This window comes from Boleophthalmus pectinirostris, unplaced genomic scaffold, assembly GCF_026225935.1.
Source record: "Boleophthalmus pectinirostris isolate CB_2022bp ecotype Guang Dong unplaced genomic scaffold, ASM2622593v1 HiC_scaffold_19, whole genome shotgun sequence".
NCBI classification, from domain to species: domain Eukaryota; kingdom Metazoa; phylum Chordata; class Actinopteri; order Gobiiformes; family Gobiidae; genus Boleophthalmus; species Boleophthalmus pectinirostris.
The window spans coordinates 6,516,452-6,539,906 of NW_026571140.1; the positions used below are offsets into that span (position 1 = coordinate 6,516,452).

The 23,455-nt window shown below is 38.7% G+C and overlaps 1 protein-coding gene across 2 annotated transcripts in view; it reads right to left on the minus strand.

Annotated features, from left to right (window-relative positions):
- Positions 1 to 135: 135 nt before the first annotated feature.
- Positions 136 to 23,455, minus strand: part of csnk1g1 (casein kinase 1, gamma 1) — a 40,414-nt gene continuing 17,094 nt past the window's right edge. The window contains exons 5-13 of one of the 2 annotated variants that reach the window (XM_020936161.2): positions 18,406 to 18,557; positions 17,516 to 17,750; positions 17,022 to 17,107; positions 16,501 to 16,585; positions 16,274 to 16,422; positions 15,796 to 15,897; positions 14,179 to 14,289; positions 11,102 to 11,202; positions 136 to 4,820 (exon numbers count right to left, since the gene is read on the minus strand). In XM_020936161.2, the coding sequence (XP_020791820.1) occupies positions 4,766 to 4,820; positions 11,102 to 11,202; positions 14,179 to 14,289; positions 15,796 to 15,897; positions 16,274 to 16,422; positions 16,501 to 16,585; positions 17,022 to 17,107; positions 17,516 to 17,750; positions 18,406 to 18,557 (1,076 nt within the window). In that variant the 3' untranslated portion in view covers positions 136 to 4,765. The remainder of the gene's footprint in view (positions 4,821 to 11,101; positions 11,203 to 14,178; positions 14,290 to 15,795; positions 15,898 to 16,273; positions 16,423 to 16,500; positions 16,586 to 17,021; positions 17,108 to 17,515; positions 17,751 to 18,405; positions 18,558 to 23,455) is intronic. The other variant, XM_020936162.2, reaches the window with a different exon arrangement.

The window sequence follows — 23,455 nt, forward strand, 5'->3', positions numbered from 1 at the left end:
TGTTAAACATGTGTTAGTCCAGCTGTTTAGACTAGGACTTCCACAGATTTCACTCACTACATTACACATTACACTCAGTCATCAATCAATCCACTGTGATGTTTCTGTTGAAGAAAAAACACCAGTACACCAGAGCAAGGTGGAGAGATCTTTTATTTGACATAAAAAAGGGTGCAAACTGGAGTTTCCCTTTAGCAGTGGAGGGAATAAAAAGTGATCCAAAGGTACAGGTGACACACACGTATGATCCGAGAAAACAACAACAGAGGCATCTTAATAAAAAGGACCTTAACGCTCTGCAAAGTAAAATACCAAACCAGTAAAAGAAACGCGCGGCTCTCACAGTCATGAAGCCCTTGACAAACGCATTCAAATACATTTTGAAGTGACATTCATATTTCAACACAATAATATTTATTTACACTTTAAGAATTCTCTTAATCATAGCTCAGAAGGAAGGATAAACTTTTGGAGCTGTACATGTTTTCCACACTCAAAAGGGACAAAAATAACAAATCAGTATTTATATGGACCCCCAACAGAAGAGAATGACTACTACAACTGTGAACTGTACAATTTACAATTCTCAAATAATCACAATATTGCAGTAATAGAGCTTTACTCCTCCTCAAAGTAAATACAGGACAGGTGTACAGTACAGCAACAGAGGAAAGTGCCGGAAAAGCCACCAGAGCAAAACCATGATCCGCCCGCTATCTACCCTTCTCTACCTCCCCTCCTCCTACCCCTCACCCTCTACACCTCCTCCTATCCCCCTCCCCTCTACCTGTTTACTTAAACATGGAGTGTACATCTAAAGCTTTTGGGACAGGCTGCACTCGAAGTTCACAGACGGAACAAATCAGGCTGACGTTCACTTTAAAACACTTTTCCCTCCTATAGCGCTCCCCAATACTTTCTGGTATGACCAATTAGTTTGTTTTACTATTATTCTCTACAGTGAGTAGTTTGCGCACACTCAGTTTTGAGACATGTTAAAACTGGCCAGATTGCTCGAGTTAACTTTTCGGTCAAATTGGGATACTTGTTGAGCAGATTCTACATGTACACATAAAAAAAAAACTAAAAAAATATGTAAGCAAATTAGAATAAAAAACAACTAATTAAATGTTCAACTTTATCACTATGGCCAATTTAACAAACCAATTCACCTGATAGAAGGAAGGAACAGTTAAAATTGTGGTAAAATACTAGGGGTTGTGTATGGGTTATCGGCAATATTGGCGATAGACTGACCCATATATCGGTATCGATACGATATATCGCATCATTTCCAGTTTGTCCTCAGTGCATGAGATTTTCTCTTTCAGCATTTTGTTAATTTTATAAACTGTAATATTGGCAAATTTCAGTTAACGGCCGCAACAGCAAGGCAAATATCAGATATTGGTATCGACTCAGAACAAAAATCCATATCGGACGAAACTTATACAATACTGTACATGACAATCCTGTGATTTTTATTTTCTTCAATAGATGCATCATGAATTTTGGACTTCCGGTCATTGCACAATACATACTAGGAAGGATTTTCCGAAAAAGTGAGCATCAAACCGCCATGTTTGGTTTCCCAGTGGGATGCGTCTATTGACAAAGCCAATCTTTTCTTGTCTTTTGAAACATATCGCGTTTGTTTCTGGTTCTGATATCCTCATATTTTCATTTTAGACACTGTAATTGTGTGGTTGTTGGATGTTCTAACGGCTCAAGAAATGGGCTTCGGAAGTGAACTCCATAAATACAAAAGGTAATCAGATGTGTGTGACTGCAAACCTCTGTTCAAACTGTTTCCCTTCCCAACGGAATTGAAAAATAGTGAAAGGCGAAGGCGATGGGCAGGATTGATCCACAGGAAGGACCAAAAAGGAAACCTAAATCATCCCGAGTTTGCAGTGAACATTTTGTATGTGGAGCACCATCAAAGTGGGATCCCGTTTGTTAAGCGAGAGGTACAGAAGACAAACAGGCCGAACGAGCACTTTCTTGTTCTTGTGGCTTTACAGCAACATCACGTCTTGGTCTCTTTGCAGTGGAAGGTGTTTCTTGGCAAACAGCTGGAGCCTTTCGCTTTGGCGTTAACTTTTTAAATTCGTAACCAAGGCTGAGCGAGGGATAGGGGTTTTGTTTTGATGGCGCTCCACATACAAAATGTTCACTGCAAACTCAGGATGATTTAGGCAGCCAAAGGTTTCCTTTTTCATCCTTCCTGTGTATCAGTACTGCCCATTGCTTTCGTCTTTCACTATTTTTACATCCAACAACCACACAATTACAATGTCCCAATCCCAAAACTAATATTTGACAATATCAGAACCAGAAACAACAGCGATATGGTTCAAAGACTGGCTTTGTCAATAGACACATCCCACTGGGAAATCAAACATGGTGGTTTGATTATACTTTTTTGGAAAATCCTTCCCAGTATGCATTGTGCGATGACCGGAAGTCCGAAATTCGTGATGCATGCATACTGGGTGTGCGCTCAAAGTTACGTGCTGTCAAAAGTACGTCATTTGTCCCTCATCAAAAAAATACCACGGGGAAATCACAGTACAATCCCTTTAAAATAAACAAACGTTCCAATGATGGAGAATGGGCATTATTTGTCGGTAGCACGGGTAAAGGCGCGGGCTAGTCTGGGCAACGGCGCTGTGGGCATTCAGGGGAGCATCGGCAGCCATTTTGTCTTGATATCCATCTCATTGCACGTTAATACTTTTTGATTTAGTCTGGGAAGGCCATGCAAACAAACTTAAAAGCACCTCGGCACAGAGACGAGAATATCTGTCATTCAAACAGCCTTCTTTCCCCGAGATCCCACTCCGATCCTTTAGTTGCTTTGATTGTTATGGATGCCAAACATAAGAGAAAACCAATAAAAAGGTTCCCCCTGATGGATTTTTATATTCAAGTAATAACACAATAACTTAGAAGAATGCGGAATACAAAGTTTTACAGTGTTAGGCTGGGGTCAATAGAGAAGATCCTCAAATTCACTGCGGACCTGACTGCGTTCATGCAACAGGTTTATGTAATGGCACTAAATCAAATATTTGAGAGAGATGTACGGTGGCCCTCAAGGACAAGTCACAGCAGCAAAACACAGCGCACAAAAATGATATTCCAAAACATAAAATCACAGTCATGCAGACAAGTAGATCAAGGCGTTCAAAATTCTTAGTAAATCAAACTAAATGTTAAAACTAAATAAAATGTAACAAAGAGGGAAAATAAAAATAGCAAAAAACAAAACAAAAAAACACTATATAACAAAACAAAAAAACGCAAAAAAATTGAAAAATGCATCTTTAAGTATAATCAAACCATAATAGCTACTTAAAATTAAGAAAAAAAAGCCTTCACTATTCATTTTTGTTTTTGTTTGAGATTAAATCAAGACTTTTGGTTCCACGACTTGTCCGCTCGGGGCCACCGTACCGCGATAAAGGCCGACCATACGAGGCAGCTACATAAAGTAACGCACATAGAATTAGCTTTGACGGGGAAAGCTTCAGTCAACAACGTAGTGCAGTCTTTTCCACTGGAACAGAACGAAAACAAAAATGGCTATTTGGAATGGAACATATAATTGCATTCAAGACGATTCACATTATAACACCAAATAAAAAAATAAATGTCATTCACTATGTTTGGAGGCAAGGTGACGTGTCGAAATAAGGGTTTGGGTTCAAGGCAGTCCTCCGAAAACAAAAACAGCTAAAATGGTACAGACATGCTAAACTTCGCTTGAGCAGAGACGCCACAGTCACATCTTAAATAGCTTTCATTTGGCATCTCGCAATACATTACCTTGAACAATGGGAGAAAGGAACTTCACAACTTGAGGCTTCTTGGTGCCAGAACTGCACTGTGAATTCTGTAGTTTTGCGAAAGTCAGTCTTGTTGTTTTTTTTTGTTTTGTTTTTTTTTGGGTTAAGGCATTGAACAGTAGCAAGCTGTAAGTGATCTCCCAACAGGGGTGTCCACTATCACATCCCTTGTTTAGCCAGTACATACCATCAAATATTAATACAACTATGATTGACTTCTTCCAAATCTGCAGTCCGATTTGGTCTCATTTTTAACGTCAAACATTGGCCTTGCGTTCATTTTCCTTCCATCTTCCATGCGGAGTACATAAATGCTGTTTCTGTCCATACATTCAGTGTGTATGTATTGAAATTGTATTAAGATAAATAGCATAAATAGCATGGAGTAGCCCCATGTTGTTAGGTTGTTGCCTGTCACAAAGCTAAAAACTAAAAAAGTGAAGAATTGCTGGGAGGGCTTAAGCCGAGACAACCGGACCTCGCGTAGTTCAGCTAGTCCAAGTCCCAAAGGTGGCTCTGATTTGGTTTACATTCAGTTTAACGTCAGACCTTTGCGGCTTTGTGAGTAAGCAACAGGAGGCAAAAAAAAAAAAAAAAAAAAAAAAAAGAGAAAATGGCGGTTAATCAAAAACAAAAATGTCCACAGGAAATGTTTTTAAAAACAAAAAGGCAATCGGATGCGGTATTGATTTTTTTGTGGGAAAATTTCAAAATATTAAAAAACAAATCCCAGAAATTTTGAAGGACAGGACAGTGTAAATGTGAAAGGACTCCTGGTATAAGACATGAGTGCCTTGAACATGGGCGTGTGACTGCTGGTCCCATTAGAGCTCTGCCTGTGCAGTCTCAGTCCTCCTCACGCAGGAACCACATAGGGTCTGGGTTCACAAAGCCTGTGAGCAGCGGCCGCACTATTATTTGTGACGAGGGGAGTTCTTCTTCCTCTTTCGCTTGAAGAAACAGCAGCACCTGGAGGGAAGGAAGAGAAAACCAATGAACATGTGGTAAATAAATACTGCACACAAATGTTTAGGCTTAGGTGGGGGCACATCTATAAAAGACACAAGGGTACAAACTACAAGCATATTTATACACATGTTCCTGCTACACAATAACTAAAGCAAAGAAAGAGTACTGTGGCTCCACCTGGTGGTGTATAGACATGATTGGAACATCTGTTATTTTCTTTTTGGCACTAAATATTCACTATCCATAGGCAAAGTAATAACTGATATCTAGACTAGGAAGTAGAATTATCCCCTTCGGAGAAGTAACATTTGTTCCTCTGTAAAGGATTTTAGCCCCTGGTTTGTCCATCCTTAAGTGCCTTATTCTAGATAGCCTCTTGTCCTCTCAGAGAAGTACCCTAGCTGAGTCTAGGTTTGTACTCTCTTAAAAGTGTCTTAGCCCATAGTTGTCCCTCTGTGCATTGCTCCAGCCCCTGCTTTGCTTTGTCCACTCTCTCTTCTTTCTGATAACTATGCTCTTCTTGTCTTGTTTATCTTGTTTGTCTTTTCTATCAAGTGTCTTAGGTGTACCATTTATTTTTACTGGGAGGTGGCGAAGTGTCCTAGCCCAAGGTTTGTTCCTGCCTAACTTCGTCCACTCCATGCCCCCTAGGTGAAGAGCCCTAGCCCCTGCCAGGCTTTGTCCCCTCAGTGAGGTGCCCTAGCCCTCGTCTAAGTTTGTCCCCTAAGTGAACAGTCCTAGCCCTTGCCTAAGTTTGTGGCCTAAGTGAACAGTCCTAGCCCTTGCCTAAGTTTGTCCCCGCGGTGAAGTGCCCTCGACCCTGCCAGGCTTTGTCCCCTCAGTGAGGTGCTCTAGCCCTTGCTTAAGTTTGTCCCCTAAGCGAACAGCCCTAGCCCTCTTCTAAGTTTATCCCCTCAGTGAAGTGCCCTAGCCCTTGTCTAAGCTTGACCCCTCAGTGAAGCCCCCTAACCCTCGTCTAAGTTGGTCCCCTCAGTGAAGTGCCCTAGCTCCTGCCTGGCTTGGTCCACCCCCTATCCTGTGAGTCTGAGGTGGACTGACAGTGGGACTCACCACAGGTTGAGCATTTTCACGCAGCTACAGAGGCACAAGAGGAGAGTGAAGAGAAGAGACAGATTAATACAGCGGGACTAGGATCGGACAACACATGCCACCGCACACATGCACACACAGCCAGGGGACACGGGCGCGACATGGGAGGCACATGGGACAGGAGATGGATGGGTTTTTGAGGGATACTTATTTCTGCACAGAGCAAGTGTGAGCGCAGAACTATGTTGAACACTATGGCGTTTAATATTAGTAAAGTGTAATGTGAAGATTTACATGCATTTCTTTATTAAGAATAGGATGTAACAATTTCTGGATGTTTGAGATTTTTTTTTGTGCAGACTTTGAGAAAACTAGTTGACGATTGTTTTGAAAAATATTTAAAATGCTTCTTTTCTTTTTTTTTTTTTTTTTTTAATATTGTACATGTTGCACAAGACAGAGGCTCATAATAATAAGGTTTAGGTATAGAATGTTTAGTTGACTACACCTATCCATGGCTTTCTATATAAATAACAGAAAATGACCATATGAATTAGATGGAACGTGATTTGCATTGGCGCATCTATCAAAGAGCGTGTGAGAAATGAACAGATCATCATATCAAACAATCGTGTGAAAGAGACACAAGAACAAGGCTGTCATCAGAGGAGAAAGAGAAACACACACAGGTACAAGAGAGATCAAGAGGTAGCTTCATGGAACTCAGAGGAGCTAGGTTTTTTTTTTGTTGTCAAAATGTCATTGTTAAAAAAAAAAAAAAAAAGTAGGGTTAGACTTTTGGATTGGAAAAAAATTCTAAATAAATAATAACAGCTAGTGTAGTGTAGGTTAAGGCTAAGTTCAAGTTACAGTTATTCTTTTAAAATGATCTCTCTCTCTCTCTCTCTCTCTCTCTCTCTCTCTCTCTCTCTCTCTCTCTATATATATCTCTATATATCTCTCTCTATATCTATATATATATATATATATCTATATATATATATATCTCAAGACATACTATAGAAATTGCAAGTCCAAATTGCAAAACGGCTGCATGACAAAGCTTAACCTACAGGCTGAGCTGAAAAAGCAAGGTATCATAAAGCAAAATACCTATCCAACCAAACTGTACCTCAAGCTCCTGGCACTACAGTATTGTCTACTTAATCTTTTCAACTGACAACTGACAGAATTCATGACTGAAAATGCTGCCGTTAAATATAGAGCTTGGTTCTTAACACCACACACTGTGCAGCCATCACAGACACGGAATGAATCAAGTGTTCTGTTCAGGAGACACAAATCAGGATCAGTAAAACAACAGCGGTCAAGCTTTTGAGGTTATATTTCTCCTCTGAAGTGCCTTTTTTCATGCAGCTTTAGTATAGAATGATTTATTTGAGCATCAGTTTAGAAATAGCCTGATTCATCAGCTGGTTTTACTCTGTTTCACTTTGTATAAACTGTCTCACCTCGCAGCGTTGGAATTCATTTGCTCAACAGTAGGCGTGTACTTTTTATCATTTAACCAATCGCTGCTATTTGGTTGACATATGTAATGCGCCACTAACGGGGTTAACTGGTATATTAAGCTTTTCCCAAATCCTGTAGGAAAAAGGTCAATAACGTCTTTCCCCTTGATAAAATTCACCAAATTCTCCAATTCTCTTTGTTCTGGCTTTAAATCCTCGAACTCGGGAATTGCTGACAACACTGAATATACAGCTCTTCGCTGATTGGCTGGTGCCCAAACTTCCACTTCTGGGGTTTTTGTGAACTGTCTATTTTATTTTGATTAGTGACCTAGTTGCTGGAGAGAAATGAAATTGAGCGGAGGCATTAGGTGGCGCCAGCCTGGCTAATTTAAAAAAGCACATGACACTTTTCACAATAACTAATCAAACAAATAGTAAAAAGTAATATGCTCTGGAATCCATGATGCTCGAAAGAAGTAGAAGTTTTAAAATGTGCTATATCCTACCCCAGTATAATGTTGTCACGATGCTAACATTTCAAACTTGATTTCCAAACTAAGGAATAGACTCTACAATCAATACAGATTCTGATACTATGATGATTATAAAAACACTATTTAGACAATAGAATGTGATTTCCAACATTAAATCGTAGTACTTTCTTTATGTTGCCATGTGGCCTTATATCTGTGTAATCCATGAGTGTATACTAGTCTACGTGCTCTTATACTTGTCTGATACAGCTCAAGTTAATTCTAAAGCTATTCAGGAAAGGTTCAGCTAACCTAATTAAAAGCATATTGTCATTTGCGTACGAAGAAATACAGCTTGTTTACTATTAGCATGATAGCAGTTTTTGGCAATTACCGTGACGTCAAAACTCTCTGAAAGTCATGAAATGTGCTTATAAACTCATTGCGATTAATTATTAGGATGCTAGGACTGCGTTAAGAAGGTGAGGAATAACTTTGAATGGCTGCTAAATGTTAAAAATAACTTGTTTTTAAGACTGTAAAAAAATCAAGTCATGCGTGATAATGATTTTTTTTTCTTTATGTCCACATGCTGCTTCCATTTACCCACACAGGGTAAATGTTAGAATGTTGTAACCTCCTTAAAAACATACCTGTGATTGTGTTTTGTTTCATTCACACAAATTTGAGCAACTATGGTTTAGTAGTCTACATTCCCAAAGCTGAAAATGCTCTGTTCCACGTTGTGATGTGGTTGTTTTCAAGTTTACCTTTAGTTCAGTAGATATTGGTGAATTCCACGACTGAAATTGTTGATTCTATTGAAGGTGTATGGAGTTCAAATACACTGTGGAGCACTTCCTGTATTGCCACATGACATCACAAGACTATTTTCCATAATAACTAAGCCTAAATATGCAGGATTTGTGTGTTAAAACATGTGTGAATGAAACGAAACACAACTCCAGGTCTGTTTGTGATGAGGAAACAACATTAGAACATAGATTTTTTTTTAAAATAGTGTAATATGGACGCTTCATTTGTTAGGAGTCCACAGCAGAGGTTAGTCAGACACATGTTAGAAAAGCAGAGAATGGAGAGGCACAGAGGCAGGCAGCAGGTATCAAAAGCACACGATGAGACAGGAGCAGGATGACAGCAGAGGCCACAGCAGAGAATGTACACAAGAACCATTTTAGATGCTTTTTGTCATGTATGCGCCGATTCCTATTTATGTGGATCTGCTTTAAACATTGTTATAGCTCCTATACAATGAAAAAGTGGCTATTGTTAGCTTTAAGTCACGTTATAATGTTGCCGCCTCCTCAAAAACATACCCAGAATTGCGTTTGTTTCATTCACACGTGTTTCAGTAATCCTTTATTATTAGTCTGTATGCATCTCCAAAGTTGAAAATGCTGTTCCAAGTGGTAGTTTTAAAGTTAACAGCCAACTTTTACCTTTAGTTCAGTAGAGAATGGCAATTCCAGGGCTTAATTTTTCCAAAACAAAACTCCAGGTATGTTTATGATGAGGAAACAACACAGGTATTGTGATATATGATTCTTTGCATTCTTTATGACTTAATTTTGATGAAGGTAGTAGATAAAATGTAAATAAACTAGCTGTGTGGCCTACCTGTCAATATGTATTTTATATATATAGTAAAGCAGTGCAATTAATCACATTTGAATCGAGATTGATATTCCGTTATTTCTAATCGTCAATGATCAGCTGAGTTTTTTTTTTGTTTTTTTAAAGGAGAGATACACAGCCAGTCCTCTGTCAGTAAAAGCGTGTGGTTTGGAGCAGATGAAATGATTACATTGAAAAGAATAAAAGTGTTATTTTTATATTCAGGAAATGAATAGGGATGCACAGAGACTGAATACAGTTTCGAACATTGGCACTGATACTGAAAAATTTGCCTGTTTGGATATTGGTTTATGATTGGGCCTTTAATTGGATGTATTATTATCTATTATCTAGAGTAGTAGGTTTTTGTGACTGGAACGTCTTGTAATGGTTGAACCTTTATTCATAAAGCTGTTCAATAGGGATGGGACGAGATACAATTTCCACAAAACGAGACAAGGTGCGAGATTGGATCTATGAGAACGAGACGAGACGAGATTTTGACATTCTTTCTAATAAATAAATTGTGAAATCCAGTTCTCAATTTTAGCTCCACAATTTTTGATGCACTTTATTTTATATTTCTGCTGTTATTGTAGCAGTGCCTTCTGGGACTACAGCCTCTCAAAAAATCTAACTCGCCAGAACTTAACTCCATTTACCGTATTTTCCGGGCTATTAGACGCGCTCTTAAGCCTCCAACCCCATCAAAAAACGACTGTGCACCCCGCAATTCAGAGCACCCTTATACACAAATCCACTCAGGTGTCCCAGCATGACTTCAGTAAACTACAAAGCCGCAAACACACACGGAGCAGACAGTGACCACGCAGCGAAAAACACCCACAGCCACAATCATCACTCCACGCGCACGAGGAACGGAACGGAGGAACAAACCGTTAAAGCGAGTCCAATGTGCCACTTCTAGACACAACTGAACAACTGAGTCACTGCGAACACGCCGACAATCCGTTGGTCCCAGACAGCACCCTCCCTACACGCCACAACTGAACAAAGCCCAGAGTCACCGTGAACATCTGATTGACTCATCTAACTATTATGTTTCATTTAAAGTCTGGTGCGGTTTATTTGTGAAAAAAGTTTAAAAAATAGACCATTCTATGACAGTGCGCCTTATAATCCAGAGCACCTAATGGTGCGGAAAATACGGTATTTACCCAGTCCAAACGTTAAAACATGGGGGAAAAAATCTCACAAGATCATTTTCAGCATGTGTGCACACTCTTGTGATAGTTTTGTCTCACAAGATCTTGTCCCGTCCCTACTGTTCAGTAGTTATTTGAAGGACAAAATACAAGTAACAGCTCTTGTGTAATACATTAACTGTGTTTTAAGGAAGTAAGTGCCATTTTCCATTCCTACCCTGGTATCTGATAATATCTGGTATCCTCAGCTTAAAATGATCAATATAGGTAGCTGAATCAGTGCATCCCAAGAAATTTATATTGAAAGGCATTTTATTTGTTTGAAATTTGCTTATATTTTGGGTAATTATTGTTGTATGTCTATATGTGGTATAAAAAGAATGGGCTAAAAGTGCTGTTGTGTGCCAGAGGTGTATTCAGTGGTGTATATTAGTATGAGTACTGCACACAGTTAAAGGGACGACAGAGCAAAGAAAACGTACTTGGCCTCATCCACCACCTCCACCTCTGTCTGGGCTGTGATTGGTGCGTTCGAGTGGGCCGGGTCGTCCGCATTCAGCTCCCCGTTGGTTGAACTCACCACCTGGAGTGAAAACAGGCTTTAGGAGTGGAGTCGAAAACAACATACTTCATGAAATCATATACACGTTGACACTCAGACACTTGACAATAAAATGGGGTTACACTTAAGTAGGCCGGTCTATGAAATAAATAAGACCCAACTGTTGTACTTTGCAGAGTTCTTCTCTAGCTGCATATTTTTACTTTTACTTCAGTAATATTTTTATTGAAGTAATGGCACTCTTGAGTTAAAGTTGTGGTTACTCTTCCCATGGGGGTATGTCTACACGTGACAAAAGCTTTATGTTGGCAATATGAAATGATTTGAACGTTCAGATATGATTTTGTTAGTCTGATTTTTGCGTCTGTCCTTTTAAAATACCAGATTTTGTGCATTATTTAAAGTTTTATTTGAAGTACTTCCACTTACATTAACTTTAAATTAAACATTTACTAAGTTACTCTTACTTGAATAGTACTTTTCCCAAATACTTTTTACTCTAGTTTGGGTAATTTGTTAGACCACAACTTTGTACTTCTACTTCAGTAATATTATTTTGAAGTAACGTCATACTTACTTTAGTACAATTTTCTCTACCCACTTATGCCTAGTACAATATTTAATTATGTGCATTCATTAAAACGAAGACATGTAAAAAAAATTTAAAGTAAAAGAACATCAACATGTACAAAAGTCACAGATAGATTACAGATAGATGGCTTTGTGGTCATGGGTAGATCAAGATTAATCAGGATTTTAATACATTCAATGGCTTATCTGCGATTTATAAAGTCGTGAACTGTGGAATTTCAACAAACACGTGATAATTTAATGACAAAAACACTGAAACTGGCTCATACCCAATATACAAATGTGAACCTCTTAAAGATAAAGTACTGGTGATTTTCAAAGTCTCATACTGATGCCACAGAATCAGATGAAGAGCAAATGCCACTTTTTTTTCCTATTGATTACATTTTACTTCATCATGAAATAGCCATAACGTAAATGTACACATTTTTTCTATTGCTGGCTATATTACAACAAAAATACTTTCAGTATAGCTGCCCCCCATCTGTATTAATTTGTTTTGGCCTACAGAATGGTGTGAAGTCTTCCCTGTACAAATAAACAAATACGTTAGTTAAAAATATGTAAATTAATATGAATTCTTGTACACCCATGCAAACAAAGCCTTCTCCGTGTCATGTAGTTAAGATGGCCTGTCATGAAAGCAGAGTACACAGACTGCCGTTCACAAAAGCATGCGGTTCACCAGGTCTCTGTGCCATGCCAAAAGGTGTGCTCTGATCCTGAAAGTACAAGCCCAGCCACACTGTACCCTCTGGAGCGGGCACCAGGTGACATGCACATGTGAGCAGCACTATACCGGCCAGGCTCGGAGGGGGGGCGGGGGACACGGGCAGATCTGTCCTGGGGGTTCCTGCAGGGGGCATGTGAGCTGTGCAGCAGGTTGGTCAGTGTGGTAGAGTTTTGTGAATGAAGTTCAACAGTGACCACCCCCCACAGAAGTAAATTTTCCATTCATTTTTCCCATAGACTTTAGAAAAAAAATTGCTATGTGGTAACTAATGACCGCAAGATCAAGAATTTTCATTAAAAAGGAGGTATTACACTTCTATGGTGGTATTAATTGCTAACACATAACATATTTAGATCACAATGTTACCTTTTATTGTTTTGAAAATCTTACATTCACCAAAAACAACCTATTTACAAGTTTAATAAGTTTCAGTTTTGTTTTTGACAAAAGCTCCATCCTCCCTTTGCTCTCCCTTCTGTTTCTGAACCCTTTTCAAGAACCAAGTTTGTTTTAGTCCAAAATAAAAAATGAAAACTTAAAAGTTAGCAAACACATTAGTTGCTAAGGACAGATGACATAACTAGATAGACTTCTTGGGTTCTTTTTAAAGACAATGCAGTAAAGTGTATTTACCTTGTTGACATGTTTCGGCTGCTCGCTGCAAGCCATCTTCAGAAGACCTGTCTCAAGATGCCTTGCAGCGAGCAGCCCAAACAACAAGGTAAATACACGTTACTGTATTGTCTTTAAAAAGAACCCAAGAAGTTGAAGTAGATAAGAAGACAAAATGAACATCTTTGTTTTAATAGCTAGATAGAGTTTAAAGAAACATATGAGGTTTTTTTTTCTAAATTTCAAAAGCCTGTAGGAAAATAGGAATAAATAGGAAATTTGTTCCAGAACCTCTGAGAGCTTCGAAGTGGGCGAGACTTTTAAGCCGCATTATGTCCAACTTCAAGCTGTTATTTGGGAAAACAAGCAGGTCCAAAACTGTTGTGTCTGGTCTTCCCCACGTTTTAAATACAACACAACAACAAATTTCAGTAAGTATTCTGTTACAGTGGTTATGCTGGTTTGAAAACAATAGAAAACATTAAACCACAATGAGATGTTTTGTTCTTTTTGTTTTTTGAGACTTCAATCAAGTCTCCAAATAAGAAATATAGAAAGTTTGTGATTTATGTTCCAGAAGTGGATTAAAGAGGAGGTATTTTACTTTTATGGGATATTAACTGCTAACACCTAATATTTAGATCACCATGTTACCTTTTATAGTGATCTTTTTATATGAATGCTACTACATATCACATCAGGTTTGCCACTGGGGAGCATGGATGATGTAGGCTTGTGGGCTGAGCTTTGGACAGAATCTTACAGCTAACCATAAGGAGGAAAGTCCCTAGGAGAGACCACCAAATTACTGAAAGATGCATGGATGACATTTAAAATCTCTTCAGGCATGTGTAGGAACAGCGTTATAACATGGTAGAAAACTAGAAAAAAAGGAAAAAATATATAATAATGATTTTGCATAATACGCCCTCTTTAATGAATGGGTCATTTAATTCTGAAAGCAAAGATGAAGATCCATCGCTCAAGCCCTTCCCGCTTTGGTTTGCCACACTCAGACAGATCTGACCCTGTGCCCCGGGCAGAGAGGGGAGGGTGGATACCTGCACTGAGCCCCCGTGCCTGTCTGCTGCCAGGTGGGAGCTGAGGTACGAGGAGTTGGCCTGTCGCGATGGCTGCACCTCCCAAGCCCCTCGCCGCTCAGAGGACGCCGTCTGCTCGCGGTCAGGAGGGTGTGAGGAGGAGGAGGGAGTGAGGAGGAGGTGGAAAGGAGCAGGAGGAGGGAGTGAAAAGGAAGAGAAAGGAGGAGGAGAGAGGAGCAGGAGGAGGAGGGAGTGAGGAGGAAGAGGAAGGAGGGGGAGGGAGTGAGTGAGGAGTAGAGGGAATGAGGAAGAGGAGAAGGAGGAGAGAGTGAGGAGCAGGAGAAAGGAGTGAGGGACCAGAAGAAGGGAGTGAGGAGCAAAAACAGGGAGGAGCAGGAGGAGGAGGGAAAGAGGAGGGGAGAGAGAGGAGCAGGAGAAGCGAGGAGTGATTAGAGAGTGGTTAGGAAAAGATGGAGTGTTGGGAGCGCAGTGTCATGGACCATGCAAAGCAGCATGAGAAATTAAGAACAAAAAAGTCAAATCAAAAAAGTCAAATTAAAATTAAAATCAAGGCTTAAGCCAGAAGAGTCATTACTGAACCAAGCATGAAGCCCCCGTACATGTAAGCGCAGATCTGTGCTCATTCACTCACACACATTCCATCAGAAATAAAATAGCGTAGGAAGGTTCATAAAAAACATTTTTGTTCGTCTCATTTATTGTCTATGATCTGAGATTATTGAAAATATTGTTCAGAAGAATTAAGCTTTTTTCTTTTTGGGATAATGGAAAATATTGTAGGAGATTTCAGCCTCAAACTATGAATTATTGTTTATGTACTGTTAATTTCTCTTCCAAGTATCCTGTCCTACTAATCAAGTATATTTAAAGTGGGACAAAACATTAAATTTGCTTTTTTTTTTTTTTTTTTTTTTATATTAGCAAGCATTACCAACCTTTCCTGATTAATTTTTGGCAATTTTGTACCAATTAAACAAACTAAACAACTGCACGATTTTGACTGCCTGCAACAAATTATCTTGATCATGGAGAAAGTTTGAGTTGAAGTTAAAAGCGTGGGTCATAGGTCTTTGACTGACACCCAACATTCTTATAAGATAAAAAAAACAAAAAACAAACATGGTGCAGTGAGTACCTATCTTAAAACAGTGAGTGTTTACTGCCAGCTATGTTTAATCCCTAAAACTTTACTACTGTGGCATCACACACTTGCCACATCTTGGTTGGTCCAGACATTTACACAAAGCCTAATGTGATTGTTTCTTAATTTGTCTTAATTCTTTGGGATTTTCATACTTTGACCCTGAATGACTCCAATGAAGACCTAAGGGATCAGGTCTTTGTCGAGATGGATGAAGTTTAGTCCCACTTTAAATAATCTCAATCTAGCATCTGCAACTTTTTCTCAAAATCTTAAAACTTTATAATAATATAATATTCCTGATCCAATCCTCCTGTCTATTTGCTTGTGTCAGTGTCTCTAAAACACACATAAGGGCTGAGAACTCTTAACCAAATTCCACCTCTCGGACCGGTTTCTTTTTTTAAAATGGAATCTGTTTTAATACATCCTGACAGGTTACTGGTAGTTGTTTCATAGTTGATTTGTTTGTATACCTGATTTCGAACAGGCTGGTGCTGGGAGGGTCTGTCTCTGTGGGTCTCTCGTGTGATGGCCGATGCTCCGGAGTCGATGTGGACAGAGCCAACCGGAGTAGGCTGGAACACAACAGGACAGGACTGTGTGAGGGATAGAACTAGAGCTATACACACTGCCCAATATGCCGGACTATTTGCTGATAGATGTTTGGAAGTTTTTTGTGCTCATTTGATGAATACAATTTCAACATAAGATGCAGATTTTTATGTTGGCTGCCCTTCTTGCCAGAAAAAGTTTATTACTGGAGAGGGCAAACCTATACTAGAAACTCTGTGCCCATTACTGATCCAGCCACTGGCCCATCCATCTGAATATTTTTAATACTTTCTGCATTTTGCTGAGAGAGAAAAAAAAAATCTTATATAATCTTGATTTTAAATAACTTTAGTCTGGCCCTAGTTAGCCCCAGTCCCCATGCTGACTGAGGTGACTTACAATCTGGCGACCGACCCAGTCGTAGGTGTAGTCAAACGTGTATCCTTTCCTCTCAAAGAGCTCAGTGAAAAGCGTCCTCAGATACTCATAGTCCGGCTTCTCAAAGAAGTCCAGTCTCCGCACATACCGCAGATATGTGGCCATCTCCTCTGAGGAAACACAACATATAAAAGTAGGTTAAGACGATGCAGTGCATATGTTTTATTGATGACTTAACTCTGACATACCTGGGAAGTTTTCACACAGCACTTCAATAGGAGTGTTTCGTTTTGTGTCTCCGATCTTTTGGTATCGTTCTTTCAGTGTGTCAGCCTAAAGAACAGATGATAAGAGGAGATCATCTCAGTAAAAATAAAACACATATTTGTTTGTTACAAATCAGCATGAATCATCTATCCCACTAATGAAGCCTGTGTAGGCTGGTAATGATTTATGGAAAGACAGCACCACTGATACTAGAGGTCTTTCTAATTTCAACACCAAGAAGCAGGACTTGGGTCATATGGCAAAACATTCAATCTTTTTTTCATATATGGATCTGTGATTTTCTATGTAATTTTATAAAAATAAAATTACCTGTCCTTTTAATCCTTGCTTTTAATATAAAAAATAACCCAGTTTCTTCCTCCAAAGTCTGAATAAGAAGGGTTAAAGGTGTACTCATTTTATTTAAAGAGATGTCATTTGCCAACCCCAGGGACTTAGGACTTCCATTTAAAAATGAGAGTCCACAGTGATAGTAACACACCTTGAGTCCCTGCCAGGGCAGACTCCCTCGTAGGAAGTACATGAACATATGTCCCAAAGCCTCCAGGTCATCACGCCGACTTTGCTCTACAACAGAAATCAGGGACAGGTCTGTCACAATTTTGAAGACCGATATATTTTTTAAAGAAAATATATAATAAACAATAATATTGAAACTAAATCATGCCACTGACACAATAACAATGAAAACAGAATCATCTCCCAAAAATATTCTAAATGTATAATATGGCTAAAAACACAAACTGCAATAAATAAATAGGAAAATAAAACACTAGTTATTTTGTATCTATGAGTCATAGAAGTGATTTATTCAATGCAACAAAGAAAAAGTACCAACAATAAATACTGAGCCCTAAAAATTATTCTTCCTTCAAAAATATATTGAACGAGAAGTCAATATAGTATTTATCATGGCAAGCTTAAACAATCAAACTCACTGAAAAGAACACCAAGTGCACACATGTTGTTTCATACCTTTCCCCAGGTGTGTGTTGATGGACATGTATCGGGCAGTGCCGGTCAGACTCTTATGCTCTCTGTATGGAATGTGTTTTTTGGTCTCTGGGTCGATGTATTCTTTGGCCAGGCCAAAGTCAATGATGTGAATGATGTGTTCCTTTTTGTTCCCTTGTCTTCCAATCAGAAAGTTTTCTGGTTTTACATCTCGGTAGATGAGATTCTTAGAGTGCACATACTCCATTCGAGAAAGCTACAACGAGACAACACAACAAGGAAAAGTAAGTCTGTGTTACAACGTGGGGCCCAATAGTGTTGTCATGATAATAAAATGTCAAATTCAATCTCTATACTAAAGAATATACTCATTACTCAGTACAGATTTTGATACCACGGTAATAATAAAAAACAGTATATTTAAACAATAAAACGTGATTTTCAACATTAAATCATAATACTTTCTTTTATATTACCACGTGGCCTTATATCTGTGTAATACTTCAGTGGTCCAGGTAGGTTCCCTAGTGGTTCATGGGCGTATAGTAGTCTATGTGCTCTTATACTTGTTCTGATACAGCTCAAGGTCATTCTAAAGCTATTCAGGAAAGGTTGATTTCTGACCCGTGAAAGGGACTTTTTTTTTTAGTATTGATAACTCCTCAAATGAGTATCTAATTTTGACAGTTTTAGTATTGGTTAGTATTCAGCAAATTAATATTGTAAATAAAGAAACAGGACATTGAGAATGGAACAATAACAAATAAGGTTTAAACCGTGTGTCCTACAGCTGAAGATTTACTGTTCTCTGAAGGTTCCAACACAGCCTGTGTGTCCTTGACAGAGAGAAGGACAGCACACTGACAGAGAGCTACAGATACATTTTAAGCCAGACTAGAGACTCTACTCACCAGCTGAATAGCTATCATCAGGACCGTCTTGAGTGAAAAGGTCCGGTCACAGAGGTCAAACAGGTCCTCCAGACTGGGGCCCAGCAGCTCCAGCACCATGGCATTGTATTTCCCACATGGGCCGAAGTAATACACCTGAGGCACACCCTCCGCTGCAAACACAAAACACAAACATTACATAGACTAAACTACATTAGCACTACATAGTTTGTCATTTTTATGTTTACATAAAAAAAATAAATTATGTGTCACACAGACACCACAATTCAGTGCAACAGTAGATGTAGTAGAAGTAATATAAAGTCCAATCAGAGACAGAAGCTGAGCTTTAGTAACAGTAGTTCTGTAGACCAGCTTTGGCTGTGGACATGGTGAAGAATCAAAGCACTGCACTAAAAAAACGTGTTGAGGCTACAGGAAGCACAATATGGTGTTAAAAACAGATAAACAAACAAACAAACAAACAAAAAAACTATCAAAACTATGGTATCTCTATGTATCTAACCCAAACTGCACCCACAAGACTACACCTGCAGGGGGAGTTCATGCAAAATCAATTTTATTTTATTTTTTAAAATTTATGCAGAAAAACAAAGACAAGTACATCACTGAATTTGACTAATCATTAAATTAAACTAAACAGCTAAAGAATTTTATATTTTCCAATATAAATGATGTGTACATTTGGCAAACACACTTTCAAAACTACACCTGCATTTGCATTGCTGTATTTAGACAATGGAGTATCCTCTGATGTCAGCAGTGGGATTGAATAAATAAATAAAGTCATTAGCAACAAGACTGCTTTGCTAATAGTGTGTTCATCGTAAACACAATTCAACCGCAGATGTGTTTTGAACGAACCCAGTGGTGGTTTATGTACATAAAAACAACAAGGAAAGGAGGAAGGAGGCTATATCTACAGAGATCAAATAGTGATCAAATTGTAAAAAATTGTAATTCAGGCTTTAAAAGACATCAAGTGATATGATTTATTTAGAAACATCGCCCACCCCCCTTGATAACCATTTCTCCAGATTAATGATGTTTCTAATTTAGGTCCAAGGTGAACCGTGCGAGCGGGGAGGAGGAGGGGAAGTCCAAGGATTCTGAGGACAGATCTGAGGGGGCTGTTGGGTAAACATTAACACACAAATGTAATGGAGCTCAGTGAGTGCATATGCAAGCCCGGGCCTCTTGTGTAATCTACTCCATCTTAAAGAAACAAGAGTCTAATTTTGCCAAAGACTCGGGTCACTCCCCTCAGCTTTTGGTTTTTACTTTAATAGTTTGGAAAAGATACTCATGAAAACATAGTATGAAAAAACATTTGAGTAACCCTTTATTATTATTATGTTTATTATTAGTCAATAATCTCCAAAGCTCAAAATGCTCTGTTCTACCTTGTGATGTCACAAAACTGTAATTTTCAAGTTTAGCAATTCCAGGGCTGAAATTATCCAAATGATTCTAGTATAAGGAGCATAAAACAAACCTCCTGAAATCACAAGGTTGCCAGCCTAAATGTACAGGATTTGTGTTTTAAACATGTGTAAATGAAGCAAAAGGCAACTCCAAATATGTTTTTGATGAGAGAACATTATATTATAACAATAACATAGATCAGAAAACAGCGTAATACGGGCCCTTTAATAAACACTGGCAGGCTTTGGCTTGCATGCACAAAGTATGAACACTTGACCCCTTTTTATTATTTTATTATGTCGCAACCTGATATTCAAGTTTAAATGATTTGTTCATTCCTAAAACTCTAGACTGATTACATTACAATAACAAATTCAACATGGAATTTCAGAACAGAATACAAGTTTTGCTTCAAGAACTGACTATTGAATTTAATAACTGACACTCATTATCTGGACTATAATATATGACTACATTAAATAGAGATATACTGATATATATTTATATTTGCACTTTTTAGCCTTTAGCTAACCAGCTACCTAAAGAATATGCAAAAAGCTTGGATTTTAACATAAATTTATGGTAAAACAGGTTTGTGGATAAGATAAAGCAAGAGAGGTAGAGTGCGTCACTGGGTCTTAAAAGAGTAAAAAAAAATAACAGTACAGGTGCTCTACGATGGTTAAGACAGTGGTCTTTAAGAGATACTAAAAAGAATATCATTCTTTATCACAAATTCTTTTTAGTCTAGAGATTAAAAAGAATTTGTGATTCTGAAACAGAGTTTGAAACCCAATCTAAAGACATGTATGAAAAATTTCAATGCAGAGGCTATGGAAAAGGCACCTTGAACCGGGCTGCAGCAAAAGCAAAATCTTTGGAAAGGACACAGTTACTCAAAAAGAGTCCTAAAACCACAGCTGAAAACAAGTTATTTGTCTCGATAAGGCACAGCAACCTTACATATGCCATCAAAAACGTCATAAAGAAAAACTGGAACATTCTTATAAGCGATCAGTCACTGGCATCTATTTTCTCTGACCCTCCATCATTTGCTGTGCGAAGAGTACCAGCAGAAAATAAAAAATTCTACCCTAAACCAGGTGGTACATTTCAATGCGGTGCCTGCAATCACTGTGCCCATATTAATAAATGTACTTTTTTAAAAGACTCCTCATGTAATAAAGGACTTAATATACTCAGTCGGAGTGCCTCGGGTTTGCACCTTACCCATTTTTACATTTTTCTGTAAGGGTTTCTGTTCTAAGGTTTGAGGATAACTTTGCAGTGAATTTAAATTATATGATTTGGGGAAAATAATCTAAATTGGCCCTACATATCAGCCCAAAAGTATCGACTTATCTGCTATAGATTTTTCTGGGTTCCAACCAATTGGTATCAGCATCACCAATGAAAAAACCCATATCGGTTGAATATATTTTGTCAAAAATGACTTGATAACTAGTGTATTTACAAAAATGAATATCTTGATATCTTTTTTGCATTATCCTGATAACATTACTCAGGCAATATTTAAACAATGTATCAGGAATATGACTGTTAAAGGAACAGTTCAGAATTTTGGACATAGGGCCTCATTTCCTAGTGAGCCAAAGTGTTGGAGACATGTGGAGACAGTTGTTGAAATATTCCATCCAGTCCTTGGATTTGCAGAGGTCACTGGTGCTAGGCAAGTACATGTCAATGGCCATAGTTGGTCTGCCACTAAAAACAGTCTTACCCACTCCACAAAACACCTGAAGCAAATCTATTACTACTCCAGACTCTCCATGTGAATATCTGTGTAAAACTAACCCTGCACTGCATGAATCGTCGCATGTTGAGGGACTATTTTCTCAGCAGCAGCGGAATTATACTTTGCCGGTAAGATCGGTGCTAGGAGGTGTTAGGAAAGTTAATTTTCTACATGAACTAATCCAAAGTTCAGTTCACAAATTTCAAAATGAACTAGTTCATTCATAGTTCATAATTGTTTATAGGTAATAGTTCATTCATAGTTCCAAAAATGAACTAGTTCAGTAATTTTATTTAATTTTTTTTCCAATACGTTGCTGTGAGCTATTAGGCCAAAATCATAAATATATATTGTGAATATATGTATTATATATAGGCTATATAATTTTATAACGAATACTAGAAAAGGACAGTCATTTTGGTCACTTGGATGAACTATATCAGAGCACAACGCACAGCCAAGTGCAATTTATGCAGCAGCACAACCTGATCCACCACTTACCGCAACGTCAACAAAACTACAATAACTATAATAAGAGGCTACGGTCAGAACACAAACACACGGCATCAGCATATTGTCCAATATGATGAGATCAAACTGGTCTACAGACAGGACAGCGGCTCTCTGCAGGAGCCATGCGCAGAAGAGCCAAGTGTTTTATCTTGTTTCGATGACGCATGCGGCGATGCAACAGTGGTGGCTGTTGCCAGATTGAGTGTTTTTCTGTTAAATAGTAAGGGCTCTTTACGGTGTGTTTAGCCGGGTTTTCGCCTGGAACACTAAAGAAATCTGGCACCCTGTTGAACAAAGGTGAATAGAAGTGCATGCTGTTTACAGACACCAGAATGAACGCGTTCCCAGTTCATTCATCAGGCAGTAATACAGTCCATTCAGTTCACGTTTGCCCAAAATATGATCGTGTTCATGAACGTGATCAGGTACAACATTGGTGCTAGGTGATATCAGTCCTTCAGTTATTCTGTCGACACAGACATTCACATCAACAGTCTGATGTTATAATCGTTTTGCTTCAGGTGCTTTGTGGAATGGGTAAGTGGGTGTTTTTAGTGGCAGATCAACTATGACCATTGACATGCACTAGCCTAGCACCAGCAACCTCTACAAATACAAGAACTGGATGGATTATTTCAAAAAGTGTCTCCACACGTCTACAGCACTCTGGCTCACTAGAAAATGAAGCCCTATGTCCAAAATTCCAAACAGTCCCTTTAATGTGTTGGTTGAGGTTCAAGTCACAAAATGCAAATGGGGCATGAAAGTAAATCACAAAAGGACAGAAATAACACTTAAGACATTTGGAGATTACACTAAGCACTGTATGGGAAACACTGCTTAACAATATAGCAATATAGCCAATAATCAAATGTTGTAGATCTCCAACAACAATACAATGCAATATTATCAGTTTTTCGAAATCTCTTCCACATCTACTCTGAATATTTGTACATTTGCTCAGTCCAGAAGTCTTCAATCTGTAATAAAATTGCTGACAAATGGTCTACTAATCAGTGCCCTATAGCTGCAGTCCTATATTCTCCACAGTAGGAGCCAGGAGCCAGAGGTGGTTGTTCACTGGTGTGCGCAGTGATTTCAGCGCTGGTGTCAGGTTTCATCATCAGGCCTTGCTGGAAATACCTTTAACAGCTCAATAGTGTCCACCCTCCTGCAATGAAATCTCCTCATCCTCTGTACGCCTTTGTCCTTGGCTCTGTGGCGCTTTAGAACCCACTGTCTGTCTGGTATAAACCGCTGTGACTGAATTGACAGGAATTTGGCCTGAATATTTCCACGGTAACGCTTCATTTCTCCTAACGTCTTGTGACAGCTGGCTCCGCGCTGATAAGAGCA